This window comes from Ambystoma mexicanum, chromosome 13, assembly GCF_040938575.1.
Source record: "Ambystoma mexicanum isolate Mex_15411 chromosome 13, UKY_AmexF1_1, whole genome shotgun sequence".
Classification (NCBI taxonomy): domain Eukaryota; kingdom Metazoa; phylum Chordata; class Amphibia; order Caudata; family Ambystomatidae; genus Ambystoma; species Ambystoma mexicanum.
Genome location: NC_090938.1, coordinates 735,228,956 through 735,247,774, shown reverse-complemented (window position 1 = coordinate 735,247,774; position 18,819 = coordinate 735,228,956). Strand labels below are relative to the sequence as shown.

The window sequence follows — 18,819 nt, the reverse complement described above, 5'->3', positions numbered from 1 at the left end:
TTATGTCTACTTTGTCCAGGAGTTGCTTATGCAGCAGCAGGAGCAGGCAAGTGACTCCAAACACAGGGGAGCAGGTGCAGATTGGACAGCTGACTCACGTGACTCCCAACCTTCGGTAAGCATGAAGAAGATTAGTCGGACAAAGCGCCAACTGAAAAATAGTTCCAAACCAAACATGCCAAAAATTATGCAGCTTTCGTGATGCTCACTGGGCTGGATTTTCCAGCTCCCATTGAGAAAAAATAAGGCTGTGACGTCAAGCACACCTCCCTAATGCCTTACATGGGGTTGCCTTTCATAGAATACGTCGATTTTTTTCAAATGCAAAGATTACATACCCATTGTGGAGGGAATGAAACGCAATCGCTCCATAGTGAAAATGGAAAAAAGTCTGTGTTTTTTACAATTGTTTCAGGTCCCTTTTTTCGGTTCCCAGAGGGTACTGAGAAACAGTGCCTGGCACCCCTTATTGGCCGAGTGGGAATGAAAGAGAGAGAAAAGACTGGCTGCTGACTGCAGATGCCTGTAATAGGAGTGCAGGTAGAAACCATGTTTGCATTGTTTTGCCTTTTAATGCTTTGCTACCGTACTTGACATTGGGCCTCACTACAAGTCCGACGGTAACCCGCCGGTGCTACTAGCGGCTTGCTGCCGGACTGTAACACTGTTTCCCCCGCCTGAGATCCTGGTGCCACCGGAACATTACATTCCCGGTGGTCCGGGATATCAGACAGGGGAAAATGTTGTGCCGCATTCACGTGGCGTCCCATAGGACTCCATGGGAATGGGTGCACGGAAGCACCAGCACCATTGTCAGCGGTGCCAGTGCTTCCATGGCAACCCTGCCTACCGGGGCCGATGCGCCTGGAAGGTCAGACCTTCTTGGCACATATGCCAGAGCAGGCATAGTTGTAGTCTGCCGGTCCGGAATGGGTCCCCTTACGTTGCTACCCACACCCTTATTTCCGGACCGAGGGACACATAATGAGGCCCATTGACCTTTGTAATGTTGCTAGACATACGATGGGCCCTTTCTGAAATATAAGACCCTTTGTCTGAGAGGTGGAAACCAGCCTCCAACACATTTATTCCTAGGCCTAAAGGCAAACTAACTGCACTGCTCCACTCTTTCCACGATGTGGCAGTAGAGGCAAATCACACTATCTTTGCACAGGGCTTTAGCCAGTACCAAATAAATGTTAAATGTTGCATTATCCACTGGCCAGCAGAGTAGGCACTGAATGGCAGCTGACATATAGGGAAATGGGTATATATTCCTAATAGGATTGTGCCACTGAAAAGCTGGCTAAAAGAAGCACCATCACATTTTCAGATGTCCCAGTCGGGTGTGTCAGTCTCCGGATTTCCTGATAGGACAGTCTGCTTGCAACGTCAGAAATACTTACACTGGTTGAAAGCGCCAATAACAGAAGAGCGATACCGGCAGCATACAGCAGGTGAACAGAAGCAAAAACATTTTCCTGTGGAAACGTGCCAGCATCTTCGACTTGTGGACGAATCCCTGGAGAATAAAAGGAGAGAAGTCTTTAATTATTTTGCTGATCATCACATCATCATTTTCTTGTTTAAGATCTGACCTTTCTCACACTTAAGAACTTTGGGGTTTCCCATCTCACCAAAGGGCAGTGTACTGTGCCCAACACAGGAGTTCGAGTTAGACCATTGTTCGCTGTCAAGATCTATTGGCAAAATAGCCACAGGCCTCAGCGGCCATGTTGGATTGGAAAAAGGAGAATACTAAAGAAGATAATGGGGAGAGGCACTCAGCAAGCCTCAGCCCTCCAGCCAACCACGTTCTCCACTGCGACAAACCACCCACCAAGCCAATGGGTTGCTCGCTGTGGAAGGTGTTCACTCAAATGGAAGATATCAGCAAGGAAGTACATGGGGAAGTAGTTCCAGGTCAGGAGGCATATTCCACAGGGAGAGGACATAAGCAAGGAAGAACATGGGGAATTGTTTCCAGGTCAGGGGTGATTTATACATTAATTTGCTGATGTGATATGATATATGTAGGTTATACCACACGTAAAGTATCTGTCAGACTCGCAGAGCATCGTTCCAAGATTAGAACAGGTACTGCATCTAGTACTATCATTAAGGAGGAAGGTGATTGAAAGAGCAAATATATCACGTAGGAAATGCGATAGGACTACCTTCCTGAAGAAAAGGGAAGCGTATTGGATAACACTCACTGATTCAGTCAGAAAAGGACTCAATGATCGTGAAGAGCGTACTGTCATTTAGCGTCAGTTTAGTACTGATTAGTACATTGGAATACACCGGTCTGAGTAAGACGTAGAGGAAGACTGGGAAGCCCAAGTCTAAATGGAACTAATAGGTCAGGAAATCCTGCTCCCAATAATGCAAAATAGTCAAAGTAAATGGCAAAACCTGCTTTATTAACAATCCACATAAAGCAGGGACAGCATATAATCACACACGTCTCAAAAGCTCTCAGAGGTTGTCTTAGAGAACTGAAGAGGAAGTGCCAAACACGATTCGCACTTCAGCCACCCCTTTTGAAGTACCAGGAACATTCATGCCGAAATATTTGACGTATGATGAGCAAATAAACCAGCAGAGAGTCGCAGTTGGGCTCTGTCCAGTACCTGTCAGAATAACAGCACCTATTGAAGTACCGACACCTAAGAAAACCTGGACAGTAAGGTACCCATTGAGAAAACCATATCGACAAGTGCGACAGAATGATGATTGTCAGAAGGTGATACCCAAAGAAGCTAAGAAGATACTGAAGGAAGACGAATGGTGACGTCATAAGAACCCAGACTGACTCACATTTAGAAGATATAACGACCTGAGAATGATGACAAAAGAGACGAAATACCATGGATAAGTGACATCTTGAGCCTAGGGTGAAACAGTTGATGTCAAGATGAAGAAACGTAGGCCATGTGCATGATGAAGATATTCAGTTAGTTTAAACGTATACAGATGCAAGAAACTGCAAGAAGCACAGAAATCGTGAGGCTTGCTTATGCTTAGTAGTAAGATAGATTGCGGCAAGCGCCACCTATACATATATCTACCTCAAAAAAGCACTTTATATAAGTATACTTCCACTACGCACAAGAGAAGAATCAACCAAAGGTTACTAAAGGTCTCAAGAGGAGAGTTTCGTAGCAAACAAATTGAGAATTAAAGACGGAGAGAAACTCAGACGAAGGTAACCATGCCAAGAAGCCAAGGTCGTATCAGCTGGAATAGGCCAACAGTAGATACAATTAAAGAGAAGAAGAACAGAGTATCCTGTTCAGGGAAGGTCAAGATAAGCCACAGATGGCAGACGACTGGCAGAATTAAATCAAGTATACGAAATTGCATGAAAGAAAGGCCGATTTCACGGTGTCGGAATCACGTGACCAGGCAAGCAGAAAGGGATGAAACTTTCACACCTACGCATAGACCTTCGCCATACCCAGACGCCTTAACTTTCCCAGACCAAGAAGCAGAATTGAGGCCAACTACAAAGAAATAATTGACACATGACCACTGAGGTGATGATTGATTGCAACAATAATTGGAGGGAAGCTAGGGTGCAGACAAACTCCTTGCACCTGGCCGCCTATTCTGCACGCTGCTAAGACAAGTGGAAAAGTATGAGTGGGGTTGATGCAAACCCAATCATAGTGGACCGTGTAATCTAGGGTCCTATAGTTAGTAGAACCAATGAGACATCATACTTTTAGTGACGTTTACAGTAGTCATTTTGAAGGAAGAGCTTAGTTGCCTCACCTGACATTGTTTATCCAAGCCCCTCTCCCCGTTACCATATACAGATATAGCACCTATATAAAAGTTACCTTCCTAGAACCAATCAAGTTGCATGCTACGTTTTAAGAGTTACATGTCAGTGATGATGAGTTTTTGGTAAACATTTTATGTTTTTTCTGAAATTAATTGGAGTTGAAGTGAGAAGGAAGATCGAGCGATTGCTGATACTCATTGAACTCCCCATTTTTTGTATTTATCATTAAACAGACTCCCTTTGCCAAACTATTGAGTTGTCATTATTGATTTGGTGCAAGAGTATGAATCTGCATCCCCATCCATCTCAAGGGTGCTGCTGCTCATCTTAAAGTGCTGTTTGGAAACCCCCAGTCCTATGGGCCGGCTGGGGTCCATCCTGCACAGAACAACAAATTATAAATGAAAAACACCTGATTACTGACGTCATACTATGATCTTGGTTACAGAAACCTACGGGGTGAGGGATTGGTTAAGGGAATTGTATACATATGGAAGATATAAGGGTTAGTCTTTTCATTGGTTATAATTATCTGATGTCTCCACTTGAGATCATCCCTAAATTGGAAGTGGGGCTGCGCACCTTATGTCTGTCCCACTCTGATCTGTTGTTCAGTGAATTTAGCAAGTTGAACTTACCTGCAGCCTCAGAGCTTCCCATTCAGTCCAAGGCAGCTATGCCGTCCATTTTTGAAAAGATGGCCACTCATCACTATTAGATTTCTACCATATCCAGCTATATACATATCTTTCTTGTGTTGCATTTCAGCATATACATTTCTTATGTTATGTTCTTTGTATCTTCATGGTGCAAGCAATTTTCTTTGTGTCTAAATGCACGTTTGACCTAATGTTCATGTTTCATCATGATGAGTGCATATTTTCTTCATGTCTTTTGTATGTATGTATGTTTCTATCATGAGTCTGGATCCTTTCATCATCTTTAGATTCACATTGGTTCTGTCATTTGCTGTACATCCTTGGGGTATGGATGGTACATCTGTCTCAGTGAATAATATTTTTAGTCTTTATAATATTGAGGAAGGGGAGGGGCCGTTGCCATGAATGATGTATTCATCTGTTTCTCAACATTCCCCCTCTAGTCGAGTCCTCGACCACCCCCTCATTCTTACCCTCCTCCACATAAGGTACCTTGGGTATCCATATTTTAGTCACCCGTCTCAGGTCACCTGCACATCTTATGTGTTCATCCAGACTCCAGATCATATTGTAGCATTTGCTGCCCCGTTTGCAAAATACCCATCATCCAGTGTAATTACGAGGGTGCTGGGGATATGTGCATTTTGATCCTGGAGGGATCATAGGGCTCTCTCTTACGTGGATATGGGGTAGGTTATCGGTTTGTCTGTATTCATGTACTCGAGCATCCACGTTTAACACTATTTTCATTCCCACCCCCTTTTTGCGCTCTAAAACACTTGTGTACGAGTGCGATAGAAATAAAATATCAATTTAATTCCATTCTTGAATTGGTTTATAGCTATTCTCAAGGTGCAAAATCCTAATAATACTAATACCAGTATAGCTATTAGTATTATTTTAATGCATTGGCCAACGAGGAGGGGATGCAGGAAAATAGGTAAGAGAGCCAGTCATCATTTGGAATGTCCTCTACCTCCTTGTTTATTTTTGAGTGTGGATCTGTTAACATGTTATGGCCTCTGTGCGGGTCCCATTTTCCTCATTGCGGTTGGGTATTTATGTGCAGCAAGACAGGAAAATTTTTGCACATATGCCACCCTCAATGGCCATTATTAGATCAAGGACATACCTGTTCTGGAGGGTCATGAGTCTTATTGCCCTCAGCTCCACCGTTATGGCATTATAACCCTTCACAGTTGTGTTCATTGTTTGCAACAACTCCCAACTCGTGATTTGCAGCCATTTCGCATTTGCAGTGGCCTGCGCTGTTGGAAGAAAATAGCAGAGAAAATCACTGCTGTTTTGCCAAACAATTTGTGCTCCCCTGGTATGTTGTTGTAGGCATCTTCTGATTTTGCAGAGAAATAGTTTCCCCTTTTCTTACAGGTAGGAGTAAGGGACCTCTTTCTTCTCAGATGTGCATCCATCTTAGGGAAGTTAACAATTTGTATGCCACTCTGAGGAACTACAAGAACTGGTGTGCCTACCGTTACCAAAGAACATTGTCTTCCCCAATTCAGAGGCAGTTTCATATAAGCTCTCGAACCACAGGCACAATGGTCAATTTGTACAGCTGTTCCTAGATTAATTCATACATTTTCGTACACCCTTTATTTTCTCCCACCTTTACTGCTCCTGTATTTTTTAATACATAAGGACATGTTTTTCACTGAAAGTATTGTAGGGGGCCTGCTTCATCCTCCACCCATGTTAGCAGCTTGATGTATTTATCCCAGTCCTTATGGCATTCGTCATTTACTTTGCAGACAACCACTTGTGGTTGCTCAGTAAGTACTTTTGTTATTTTAGTGAAAAAATTGTGCTCCTCAGTTATTACTTCCCCTCTTCTCAGGCATGATAATATATATTGTATTACATTGTGTTGTTTCTAACATCGCTTGTCGAGGATACTGCTTTTATCAATGTATCCCCCTGTGGAGAATCCTCCTTTGTTACCCAAAGCATTGAGGCCTTACTGCCTTAAATCTGCCATCTTATCATACATGTTGAGAGATAAGTCAGGCAGTATGCCAGGTGTACAGGTATTTCTGTAGCTACAAAGGTTCTGGAAATGCTCATGGAGAAGGGGAAAAGGCAACACATGTAGCCGCTATCATCAGATGTTCCTCTCCTCGCTCGGCTCATGTGCTTATACCACAAATTGTTAGTGAGGTGATCAGCATAGGGCATATAGCTACTCATATCTACAGAATCTTCCATTATAATGCGTTTCACTCTCTTTATCTGAACACTTGTTACATGAATGTTTCCTGCCACCACATCATCCTTCATTGCGACTATGGATGCACTTTGATAAGCCATTTGGTGACACTAAAATGTGTCACTGCTCTCACAACCAGAAGAAATAAAAACATACAAAATGTAAACAATATTGCAGTAAGCCTGACAGCAAATGAGTCTACTCTTTGAAAATATAAAAGTATTATTTCTTCTGAAAGATAAAAGCGAATATCTAACTGAATTAAAAAATCATTTTTTTCTTCTTTCACAGAGTATTCTTCAAAATGTTAATGTTTACAAGAAAAATTAGATTAGTATAGCAATAAAGAACTTTTTCCAAAATAAAGCACATTTTGGGATCCTTCAACAGCGCAACAAGGTTTGCGTTTCTTAATCTTAACGCTGGATATGTGTCCGCTACATAAGTAAAAAGCATAAAGAGTATGATTTGCAAAGAAAACATTTAGTGTATCTACTTTTCTTCTCGTGAAAGTGCTTTTCTTTATTGTGTGCAGGTAAAATTGTTAGAAAAAAAGGTTCACTAAATTCTCTCCGTTTGCTATTTATGGACAATCAAAGATAGTCTATCTCATTCATCTGGCTGCTTGCTTCTGGTAGCCAACCTCATTTGAACCCATATCATCTCTTCTTCATCTTCAGATACAGGGAGCTCCGGCAGGCAGGTCTCTCCTTTGTAGGGTTTGATGCAACCAAGGTGTGGCCAGGCTCTTCATCCTTGCACCTTCACCGATGTGGGTGTCACCTCCTCCACAATATGCGATGCAGGGAGGAAATGCTATCTCAAGTAGGACACTGACACAATGGATAACATTTGTAAAACCTTTATTGAAAATGTTGGGGTTGGAGAAATTCTTAGTTTGCCCTATAACTAACATGGGAGTAGTCTCGACCATCAAACAATAAACAAAACAGTCCTAGTGGAGTCCGTCAAATCAAAATGGCCTATGCTAACAAAAATGTAATGCCTGCCCTATCTCTTGTACAAAAAAGTATAAAAAAGGAGAAATGTATGCAAAGGAAAAATCAGTGTTCAAAAGAATAAAGGTAGTTAAACCAGCTCTCCTACTCACATTAAACTTCACTGAGTAAGGCTGTCATTTTAAGCAAGAGGGCACACGTTGGCTCTCTTTCTGACACTGTAAGCAGTTCCAAACCATGGATTGTGGCCCACCTGGCCTTCCATGTTAAAGTCTCTTTCTTGAGTTTCAAAATTGTATTCCAACATAAAGTTCACAAAGGTCCCCCTCTGCCGGACACAGACCTTACAGCACACAGATCACAGAGGTCCCCCTTTGTCAGGCTCAGACCTCTCATGTCACAGTTCAACACAAACTTGCTGGGGGTTTCCTTCCCCAAGTTTATTGTACTTCAGATCTCCCCCAATCGGGCTCAGACCCCTTCCGGATGTCGAAGACTTTCGAATGTGCGTGGCTTTCTTTACAGACCACGGCAATACCACTTTGACTCAAAGTTCATGTTTACTCTCACTTAATTCCAAACACAAAGGTGGGGAACCCCTACATGGGCATCTGGGGTGATTTCAATATATACTAAACAAAAATATATTTTTAATAAGAACACATTCTCTGGTCCTCAGCATCCATTTTCTGAAACAGCTTTATTGAGTTTTTCAGCACATAGGGAATCCTATTTGTTTAGTATACTCTCACTTAATTCACTTTTGCTGTTTGTCCGCTTTATAGCTTCAAACAGTGTACCTTTCACAGAGACTTTTGAATGGGCTACTTCCTTTCGCTTCACCTCTCTGATACTTAGTATCGCTGATCTCACAGCTGCCTTTTACTTCAAAGTTCATTCACGGGTCTGTCTTTCTTCATGTCTCATCCACACACGTGCAGCCTTCGCTTGTGATATAATGTTGCTACTTCATTCGCTTTAACACACACCGGTCTCTCAGGTTGCTTGCCAAATCACTGGCTGTGTGTGCTTCTTTCTTGTTTTGCTATTTCAAATTCACAAGTCAAGGTTAGTACCACAGGCTTGGCCTCGCCTCCCCAACTTTGCTGTTCACCCGGGAGGGTCGCTGGCATCCTTGAAACAAACTGCAATCTTCACTTGTGGGATCTGGCATTCTCCACGTGTCTTTTGTGGTCTGTCGGAGGCAACAACCTCCAGTAGGGAACCTTTGAGTTTTTCAGCCTGCTGCTCTCATCCCTTGGTCTGTTGCTCTACTCCAGTAAGTGTGCCTTCGTCCCGGAGGTTCTGCTTGTACTCGTGTTCTGCCTTGCTCAGAGTGTGTCATTAGGTGTTGCCTTTTAGCCGTGTGAGGAGAATGAACTGGCATCAGGTGTATGCACTTAATATAAAGTACCTGACTTTGCCTGACCCAACAAATGGGACATGTCCAGTATGATATGAAAGAGTTAGTCTGGTTACTCTCAGTCACCCTCTTCCTCAGCCCAGTATTTGTGTAAAAAGGGGGGGGGTTGGGACTTTGGAAAACCTACAAAATAGGATGGGGTAGATGAACAAACAAGGTTGTACCATCAGCTGTCTCACCCCCACTTCCCAAAGACCCCTCACCCAGGTGATCCTCCAACACTGGTCCACCCCCAGGGTCTGGATCCAAAGGTGATGGCCGTGCCCTGGCCACCTGAGAGAGAGAGATCCCTGGGGAATAGGGGGAGAGACAACCTCTGGTTTCTCACAGCAGACCTTCAAAACGTGGCTTGTGCCAGTGCCATGTGAAGTTCTTAATGAGCACTTGATCCCCCTGATATAAGACTACACACTGTTGCGGGATCAATTTGTGTTCCCCTGCTGTGTACAAAGCTGTTGAGACATAAAAGGCAACACTCGCCGTCAAAGCAGTCAAATAATCATGCATTTCATTTCCCAGTATATTTGACATGCTATGGGCATCAGTTTGCACTCGTATGGGAGGAGAAAGAGGCACACACATACAGTGTCCTGTCACCAGATCATGAGGCGTCAGGTGATGGTCTGAGCCTGGCTGATTGCATAATGCAAATAGGGCAAAGGATAGGCAATGAGCCATCCTTTTTTCAGACTCACTTATAGTTTGGCAATGCGTTCTTTGAGGAGGCCATTGAGGTGCTCACAAATACTGTTTGCCTTTGGGCGATAAGCAGAAGAGAATTTGTGCTTAATACCCAATAATATTGTGATGTGCTCAAAGACTAATTTACAAAATGTGGTCCATTATCAGATCGGAGCAATTCGCATGCTCCCCACCTTGGCAAGACCTGACGTACAAGGAACTTCACAGCACATGTGGCATCAGGATGTGTGCATGGACTGACCATGAATATAGCAACATGCTCTGCCAGTTCGGGTATGAACCAGTCTTCCAAGATCGTAGCTGCAAGACACTCTTGTGTTGTAAGTGTTGAGTGGCGTAGTTGATCTAATACTAATGTAAGCAATCCCAGGGGCATAACAGGTTTTCCAGTGCTGTCCTGCCACCACGTTGCATCTGTGGGGGATAATGAGCACTCCTTCTCTTTCACAACTCTTGCTCTTCTGGTAGGGCTCGTCCCTGTAACTCAATAATGTGGTCTATGGTAATGTATTAAAGCCTTCATTCATTATCATGTTCCCTGCACGTATGTATTTATTGGGTGCTGTGTCATATTAGGCTATTTCAGGAAAATACGCTGCTTTTTTGGCTTCCAAGTCAGCGACCTTGTTGCTGTGAGAAATCAAGTCTGCACCTTTAGTGTGCATTGCACACTTCACCATGGCAATGGGCGATCAGAGTTGTAGTGCATTTATAAGCCTGTCCAATAATGGCGCATGTTGCACTGGCATGCCGTCTAGGTGTAAGAAATCATGCCTCTTCCAACATGACAGTCCTGCATGTACTGTTGATATCACATAGGCAGAGTCAGAGTACACTGTTACCGCTTCTTCTTTGTGCGCTTCAAGTGCCACAATGAGCGCTACCAATTCTGATGCTTGAACTGAAAAATGCAAAGGCAGTCTCACACTTTCCACTGTCTCAAAGTTGCCATTCAGTTTTACTTTGACCACTGCTGTCCCCGTGTATCTTTCACCTGTAATCTGATAAATTGACGTTGATCCATCAATGAAGAGGATTTCCCCCCTCCTGGGGCATTTTCTTTGATGTGCGGTATTTCATCATGATATTCAGTATACTTGGTGTACTCATGCACCATGTCTCATTCTTCTACTGGCTCTGCTATGAATCTTGATGGGTACACTACTCTGCACCCGACAATCTTGATCACTGGAGTTGATATAATCACCTCATACCCAGACGCTGTCTGTATGGTCAATGTGCTTTTAGGCTTTTCAAGGATGGCAAACAGGACATGCTCAACATATAATGTTACTTTACAGCCGATTGTAATACTGGCACATTTTTCAATTGCAAAAGCTGCTGCCGCCAATGAGTGTTCACATGGATAATGACCTCTCATTACTGGATCTAGGATCTTGCTGTTATATGCTAGTGGTTTATGTCCCCGTGTCATTTTTTGCTTAAGGACTGCCATCCTTACTACTGGAATTGTACACTGTAATCAGGAATCCTTAGCACAGGTGCTGTGCATATTGCCATTTTTAACTCATCAAAAGCTTCTATCATTTCACCTGTCTGGGCTATGTCACTGTTATCCTTCTGTGTTTCCTTGAGTCATTTTAAGAGGGGTCTGACATACATATGTACTATAGTCAAAGACCCATCCCCTACAATAATTGCAAGGACCCTGAAATTGTTGCAGTTCCCTCACTGTTGTCATGATCGCTTCTGCTCTTGCAGGGGTCACTTTACTTCCTTCTTGAGATATTAATTGACCTATGTATAACACTTCTTTCTGGCAGTATTGTAATTTCTCCTTGTCTAATTTATAGCCCTTCTCTGCCAAGACTGTCATCAACTGCATTGAGTCTTTTCTGACCTGTTCCTCTGTCTCACTGCACACCAAAATGTCATCCACATTTTGTTTCACTATGCTGTCAAGGTGTACATTTCCTAGGCACACCTGGAGCACTTGGTTGAGGATTGAGGGGGACTCACAGTACTGCTGAGGTAACCTTGTAAGTTTCCACTTGCTTCTGTGATCGCAAAATGAAGTCAAGTCTTGTGACTCCTCATGAAAGGGGATTGAAAAGAAGGCATTCTTTAAAGCAATCACTGTGAAATGTTGAGCGCTGGACGGGATGTTGCACAATATCGTGGCTAGATTTGGGACCAATGGGAATTCTGCTTCAACAATGTTGATCAAGGGGTGTAAATGCTGAATAATTCTCCACGACCCCCCATACATTTTTTTCATGGGGTACACCCTTGTGTTACACGGGATCCTGATGGCACTAGTGTGCCTTGTTGCACTACAGCAGAAATGGTATCATAAACACCCTCATCTGCTTCCCTTGACATACGGTAATGTCTCACTCACTGCAAAATAGCTCCTGGCTTGAGTTTAATTTTGACTGCACCTACTCCTTTTAACAGTCCCACATCATAGGGACTACTGGTCCTCAATGTTACTCAATAACATTCTTTGCTGCACTTCTCTACTCTCAATTTCTAGCTGATAAGTGAGACTTATGTTAAACACTACTTTGTCTTCTGAGTCCTCGTCTGTGAACAACTCTTTGTATGTCAAATCGGTCAACCTGTACTCCCTGTTGAGGGCTACTACTGTGCTCCAGTTTATTCCCTCATCATCCACCCCATGTAAAATCACTGGGTCCTCTCTCACTATTGCTACTGCTAACTCAATTGCAATCACTTGCCCTTCTTCCTCATCTATAGGTACTTCCGGTCTGAACATAAATTCTGTGAGTAGTCTCAACAGTGTGCCTGGGATCCTGTGAAGCCATGCCAACAATATGTGTACTCCATAAAGGAATACTTCTGGGCCTAATCGCATGCCCTTTTGTGTTTTTTGGCTATAGAATGCTGATATAAATTCCTGTGCATTTACATAGTGAATCCCTGGAGTAGAACAAAACAACATATCATTCCCTGGTCAGTGAAGAATACTGTCATGTTGAGTTTGCTCATCTAATCTCTCCACAGTAGGTTGGCAGGGGTCTTGCGGGAGTACAAGAGTGAAATGGAGAGGTTGTGTTCTCCTATAATGATAGGTAAGTCGTCAGTAAAAGGAACCGTACTTGTCGCCCCAGAAAAATCTTTTGCATTCCTGGCCATGCCTGACATTGGGTACTTCCCCTGCCTAACACAGAACCTGGTCATCCCTGTATCAAAAAGGAAGGAAAATGTCTTGTCGCCTATTGTTACTCCAACCCTCTGTTCCTCTTGTGGGCCTGATGTAACGGATAGGATGGAACACATCAAGTATTTCTGTAGGCTGTCGTATTGTGGATATATGTTCATCCCTGTGCTGATGAAAGGGTTCTCTCCCACCACGGTCACACGTCCTATTCTGGGAGTAGGCATCTGGGGCCCTGCTTTGCGTTCCAAGGATGTCATTGTATTCTGTTGTACAGGTGCTTGTGGTGGCATCAGTATTTGCTTTGTCTGCATGGGGGATTGCTGTGTTTGCATTGGTGCCTGTTGCATTTGTACTGACCTTCTGTGTTGTGCAGGTTGCATTTGTGACGCACGTGCCTGATACTGTGTGTGATCCTGGGCATAATATTCAGGTAGCTCTCAAGTATACAGTGGATGATATGCTGCCCCCCCCTCTTGGATCTAGCCAGTTTTGTTGCATCCTTCCCCTGCTTCTACATGCTCAGGAAATATGCCCCATTTTTCCCCCCATGTCCAGCATTGTTGAGGCTGTCCCCCAAACCTAGGTTGTCCCCCAATTAATCCTCCTCCCTGTGTAACCTGAAATCCGAACCCTCTACCTCTAGGTGCACATCCTCTCCCTCGCAGAAAATAATTATATTCTCCTCTTCCTGCAACATTCCCTCCAGCCATTGGCTGCACCTGCTGTGCTTCTTGTGTAATCACTCCCTCTACACTCCTTAATACTGCTCCTTCCACTTTGATAACCTTTTCTGAACTAGTTTTGCTTCCTCCAACTTTCTTTCTTCACGTTTCTTTCTGGCTTCCTCTTGTTTCAACCGACAATGGTGAGCTATGCTGAACTGAATCTCTGGCCATAGCTTTGCTTCCATTCCCACTATCCCTTTCAACTGTCTCTGCACTGCTTCGGGTAGCCTGGCATAATATGTGATAAAAAATAGATATGTTATTATCCCATGTTTCAAGTCGCTGTTTTTCTTGCATCTCTTGAATGTAAGCAAACAGGTCTTTGTCATCACACATTTTGCATTTCATACTCGCACTCATGTCTGACAAATCGGTATACTGTACTCTAAGTGCTCTTCACACATTTTTGATCACACACTGTGGGCCTAAAAAGACATTTTGCAGCTGCTCTAGAATGCGCCAAGACCAATGATCTTGTAATGAACATGGCTGGTAGACTTGTATGACAACAAAAGTCCCTGGAGGAAAGGGGGGGGGGGGTTTAAGAGCCAAAGGGGAGCAAGAGAAGGCAATGCACAGGGACTAGGTGTGTGGCCATATTGCAGAAGTGTGGGGGGGGGGCGGAAAAACAGAGGAGAAACCGCCTACCTGGATGCTCTTCTTAGTGCTCTAGGTTCCCTGTGTAGGGATGCAGGGAAAAATATGAAGGGAGCGCTGCTGCTTGGGAAGCTATGCAGAGAAACTAGAGGGAGGGGTGTCGGAAGCCACCTTGTTGACTGGTATGGATGGGTGTGTGCAGCCTGCTCTCGGAAGGACGCCAGTAGCGTCTGAGGGCCTCTGTGGCAGTGAAATGGGATCCGCTGGCGTGCGCGGAAAACCGGTCGACCTGACCTGTTGTGGCTCCTCCACAACACCACACCATACCCCCCAACACCAACGGGGGACTATCCTCAAAACCAACCAGGAACCCAAAGAGCACAGGTTTCTCTAGAACACCCCACTACTTGGGGATTGTATGCCTCTTAGCCTATTTGACGACTTTCATCCTTGTTGAAATATTTTTATCATTTTTTTCTCCGGCAACCACCCACATGAAAAGACCATTGAGCATCAGGGTGAATAAAAATAGAAATTCCCGATGCCTCTAGCCTATACATGGTAACCCAACTATTTTTGGCTCATGACTACGAGATCTAATCTCCATCTCACACTCATCCACAATATTGTTGGTTGCCCCACCCACCCTTTTTTAGGCTGTTAGGGATAGAACTGTATGTGGAACCCAGCCAAGCCGCATGGAGCTAGAAGCCAGTTTCTGCTTTTGTTCCCCCCCCAACCCTCCCAGACAGGCGTTGCACTATTCACTGTCCATAGGACTGGCTATCCTTCCCGGCCGGGTTAGGGTGCCTTCCGAGAGGGTCAGCCCAGCTCACCATCTTGTGTCCCATGCCTAGGACTACTTCATAACCAGCATGATTATTCTTCTCCTTGCCTTCATTTGCAAGCAGACCAATAATTCCCCTAAGAACCGTCTTTTGTGTACTGTGGATAAATATATGCTATATATGGGCAACTTTTTAAATTAAATTGAGTGATTTCAGGTCGGAGGAATTTTGGTTCCGATGTCTATCTGGGTGTCGATTGTCACTTACTTTAGCCATAATAAGATTATGGCAAGTTGTAGAAAAGGAATTGAATTAAACTGCAATATTTGCACGTGCAATAGCGGCGGAATAGGAGGTAAATAAAACATGTGGGATTAGTGGTATAATTGAATAACAATCAGGCCTGATGGGTGATATTCATTCTCTATTGTAGATGGGATTTAAAAATGATGCACTAATCTGTAAACGTTTTCAATTAGCTGTGATGAAGTAATAGAATCTTAAATTTGATGTTTTAATCTTATATGATTTGATTTTAATATTGTAATTAGTTTATTTTATCTTCTTGTGTAGTATATTTATTAATGCTTCTCTTTTTGTTAGTATGTGTGAAAAGTTAATGTAACTATAGCACACTAATAAAATAATTAAAAAAATAAATCACCAATACATTTTAAAAAATGCTGCTCGCTTGGTGGCGGGTTGGGCACTCACAAATCCAGGCATGCGTCGCCAACCAGTGGACACTACTTTGGCAGCCCCTTGAGGCCAGAATGATGTTCAAATATGAATATTTAGATTTGTTCCAAGTACATGCCCTGGCATTAACAGAACAGCTATAATAGCATAACAAAAATTTTCAACATGTACATGCTGAAATAACAAGATTTATTTCATGGTCAATCCTAATTATATCAACACGTGTTTCGACCAAGGCCGTCTTTTTCAAGGCACAATAAGTATTTACATGTTGCCGTTAACTCTAGTCATTACGGTTCCGCCTCGTTAGCGACCCTGCCTTTGTCTGGCCTGCTATTATAGCTGTCCTGTTAATGCCAGCGCATGTACTTGGAACAAATCTAAATATTTGTTTTGGTACACTAGGCAGGGGTAGCCTAGCGTTCCACCGTCTGCAGCTGTCAACTGATTTGACACACCTCTTTTCATTTTAGCCACAGCGCCCTTACAACTGGTCACCCCAAACATACTTATCGCTTTTGATGTTCAAAGATGGTTGTCTAGCTTTCTAGGCTGGTTATTTTACTCAATTATTTAGTAGACTAGTTATGGTAATTCAGGTGGTGCAATGACTTCCCCCAGCCGTTCTATCTTGTCGTTAGAAACTTCACATTTCATCAAGTCGAAAACACTGTAGGCATCTTTCACCAGGGCACCCGCGTCTACGGGAATCCTCTGCCACCTAATAAGAGCATGAATTTAAAGTATCCTGTTTTCTGGAAAAAATTGAGGACGTTCTTATTCAATGTATACCTACAAAAACAAGATTCTGATTGCTATGCCAAAGGTTTGCTTATACAGTGCTGTATATTTCTATGTGTGTTGTAATCGGTGTTATTTATATCTAATAAACCAGAGGAGTCATCCATCAATTTTTACTATTATTTCTCTAGCTGTGTTTGACCTACCTGCATTTGGCTGTGCCAAATATTTATTATAGAAAAATAATTAAAATAAATTAATTAATTGCTTTATTTATTACTCGCCTTCCCAGTCTGTCCATACATCCTCTGCAGTCAGGCCCAGGGACTCCCGGCTGCTCCCGTCAGCCATTTATCTCGCCCCAAAACTGGGGCCAGGGGCACAGGGCCGAAGAATCCTTTATGGTATTTCAATTGGTCCTCAGTGTCCCAATCAATCTGGTTTATCTTTTAAATCACTCTCTTCCCCTCTACAATTGTACAGCTGTTTCAGCAACACTTTGATTTGTTCTGCCTTCTTCAGGATCCAGACTGCATTTTCAGCTTATACTGCACATCTCAGAACCTCAATAAGAGCGCCTTCCACCTGTTGCAAATATTTGTATTTTTTTATTTCTCATCAGTTTGTTGTTTTTTAAATGACCACAAAACAAAGAAAGAGTACATCATAAACATCAAAACAGTGGATACATCTTAATTACATAGTTCTTCTAACTTAAACAATCTTATTCAAAACTAATGTCGTATCTACACTACCTTATACTATCCACTATAACTCATCAACTATATTACCATAATATTCTGACACATATTACACAACCAAATAATAAAACACCATAGACAAACATTGACTAACAACAAATAGACAGTAAGTCTCAGTCTCATCACATTTCACGTCTTATTTTCCACCACAAAAGTCTGTAAACCCTATCATCAACCAAACAATTTGTTAAATGGCCCCCATATTTCCGAATAAGAGTCCTCTCTCATTTGGTTTTTAGCATTACTTTCTCGTAACTCGATAGTGTTCGCAATCCAACAACCATCCCTCCACATCTGGCTTTTTCCTGGTCTTCCATACCCGTAAAATCCGTCTTGTCGCTACTACAAGCACTCTGTTCATCCATCTACTACACTTACGAGCCACTTCACATCTCTCTTCGTTAGAAAACAGAATAGTTGAATACGCTGTTCTTGGTAGCAGAACTCCCTGTGATAAATCCAGTCTGCTCAGCACGTCCTTCCAAAAATCAACCACCTTTGAACACCCCAAAGCATATGTAATGTAACAAATTAGCTCCACTACAGCCACAGCCCAACATAAATCATTATCAGTCATACCCAAGCCAGCCATTTGTGCAGGGGTCCAGTAAAGTCAACACAAAATCCTTTGTCTTACATATCTCAAATTTAAATCCATCTTCGAATGAGTCCCAACTCTCGCCAGAATGTCCCACTTTCTTACCGATGTATTTTTGCCTAACATATATTCAAATATTTTCTGGATCATGGTAGGCTGTGAATTCAAATGTTATATGTCAAATATCACATATCAAAGCTACCCCATGATCTCTATGTAGCAATATAATCCCCCCGCTCTTCGTGCGGTGGAGAGCACATGGGTTTTAGACATTCGCTTCTGACATGGGGCAAGCTCAGAAGTGTGAATCCTGGTCGGGCCGGCTGAGCCCTCCATCCTTCAAGGCCGATAAACTGAGGGCCATTACCATTGGGCATTAACACCAACTATGGCATTATGTGCCAGTGCATTTCCTGTTCCTGCTCTGCAGCATCCTTGTTTCACAACTAAACAAGATCTCCTGCTTGGACCTTTCGCCAGCGCTGTCCTTTGCCCTCCTCAGCTGGATCTTTCAGACAAGGGCAGGATAAAGCGAATGCTTTTCAATGCTTCCTCTGCTCTCTCAAATGCACTCATCGTCACTGCATTACCGAGAGCTGGTTCAAAGTTTCCTATGACCCAGTTTTAGTTTTTTTGACGGTCTTGCTGTCATTTTTTAATGTCACTTTAAATTCCAGATTTTAGATTCTTTCTTTTTTACCCCATTGGAGTATTTGTCACTTTGCTTTCAACATTCCCCAACTTCTTCTTTTTCTTCTTCTTCTTATTATGTTCTGCAGATGAGGATCAGGTGCAAGTGGGTCTAGGTCACCTGTACTAAGCCCCGCCCACCTGGTGCCTTCTGCCTGCTGCTCTTTTCCCCCACTTAGCAAGTCCCGCCCATTGGTGCCTTCCTAGTTGCCACTCTTTTCCCTACTTAATGAGCCCACCAGCCTCTTTACCTTTGTATATGGGAGCAGGTGCAAGTGGATCTAGGTCACCTGGCCTAAACCTTGACCACTTGGTACC

At 43.1% G+C, this 18,819-nt stretch overlaps 1 protein-coding gene across 2 annotated transcripts in view; it reads right to left on the bottom strand.

Moving 5' to 3' along the window:
- Positions 1-18,819, bottom strand: part of LOC138521854 (N-acetyllactosaminide alpha-1,3-galactosyltransferase-like) — a 122,894-nt gene that overhangs the window by 43,514 nt on the left and 60,561 nt on the right. Inside the window, exon 2 of one of the 2 annotated variants that reach the window (XM_069635000.1) lies at positions 1,407-1,522. The exons of the other annotated variant lie outside the window; for it this stretch is intronic. Coding sequence (XP_069491101.1) covers positions 1,407-1,501 — 95 coding nt within the window. The 5' untranslated portion in view covers positions 1,502-1,522. The remainder of the gene's footprint in view (positions 1-1,406; positions 1,523-18,819) is intronic. 2 annotated transcript variants of the gene reach the window in all.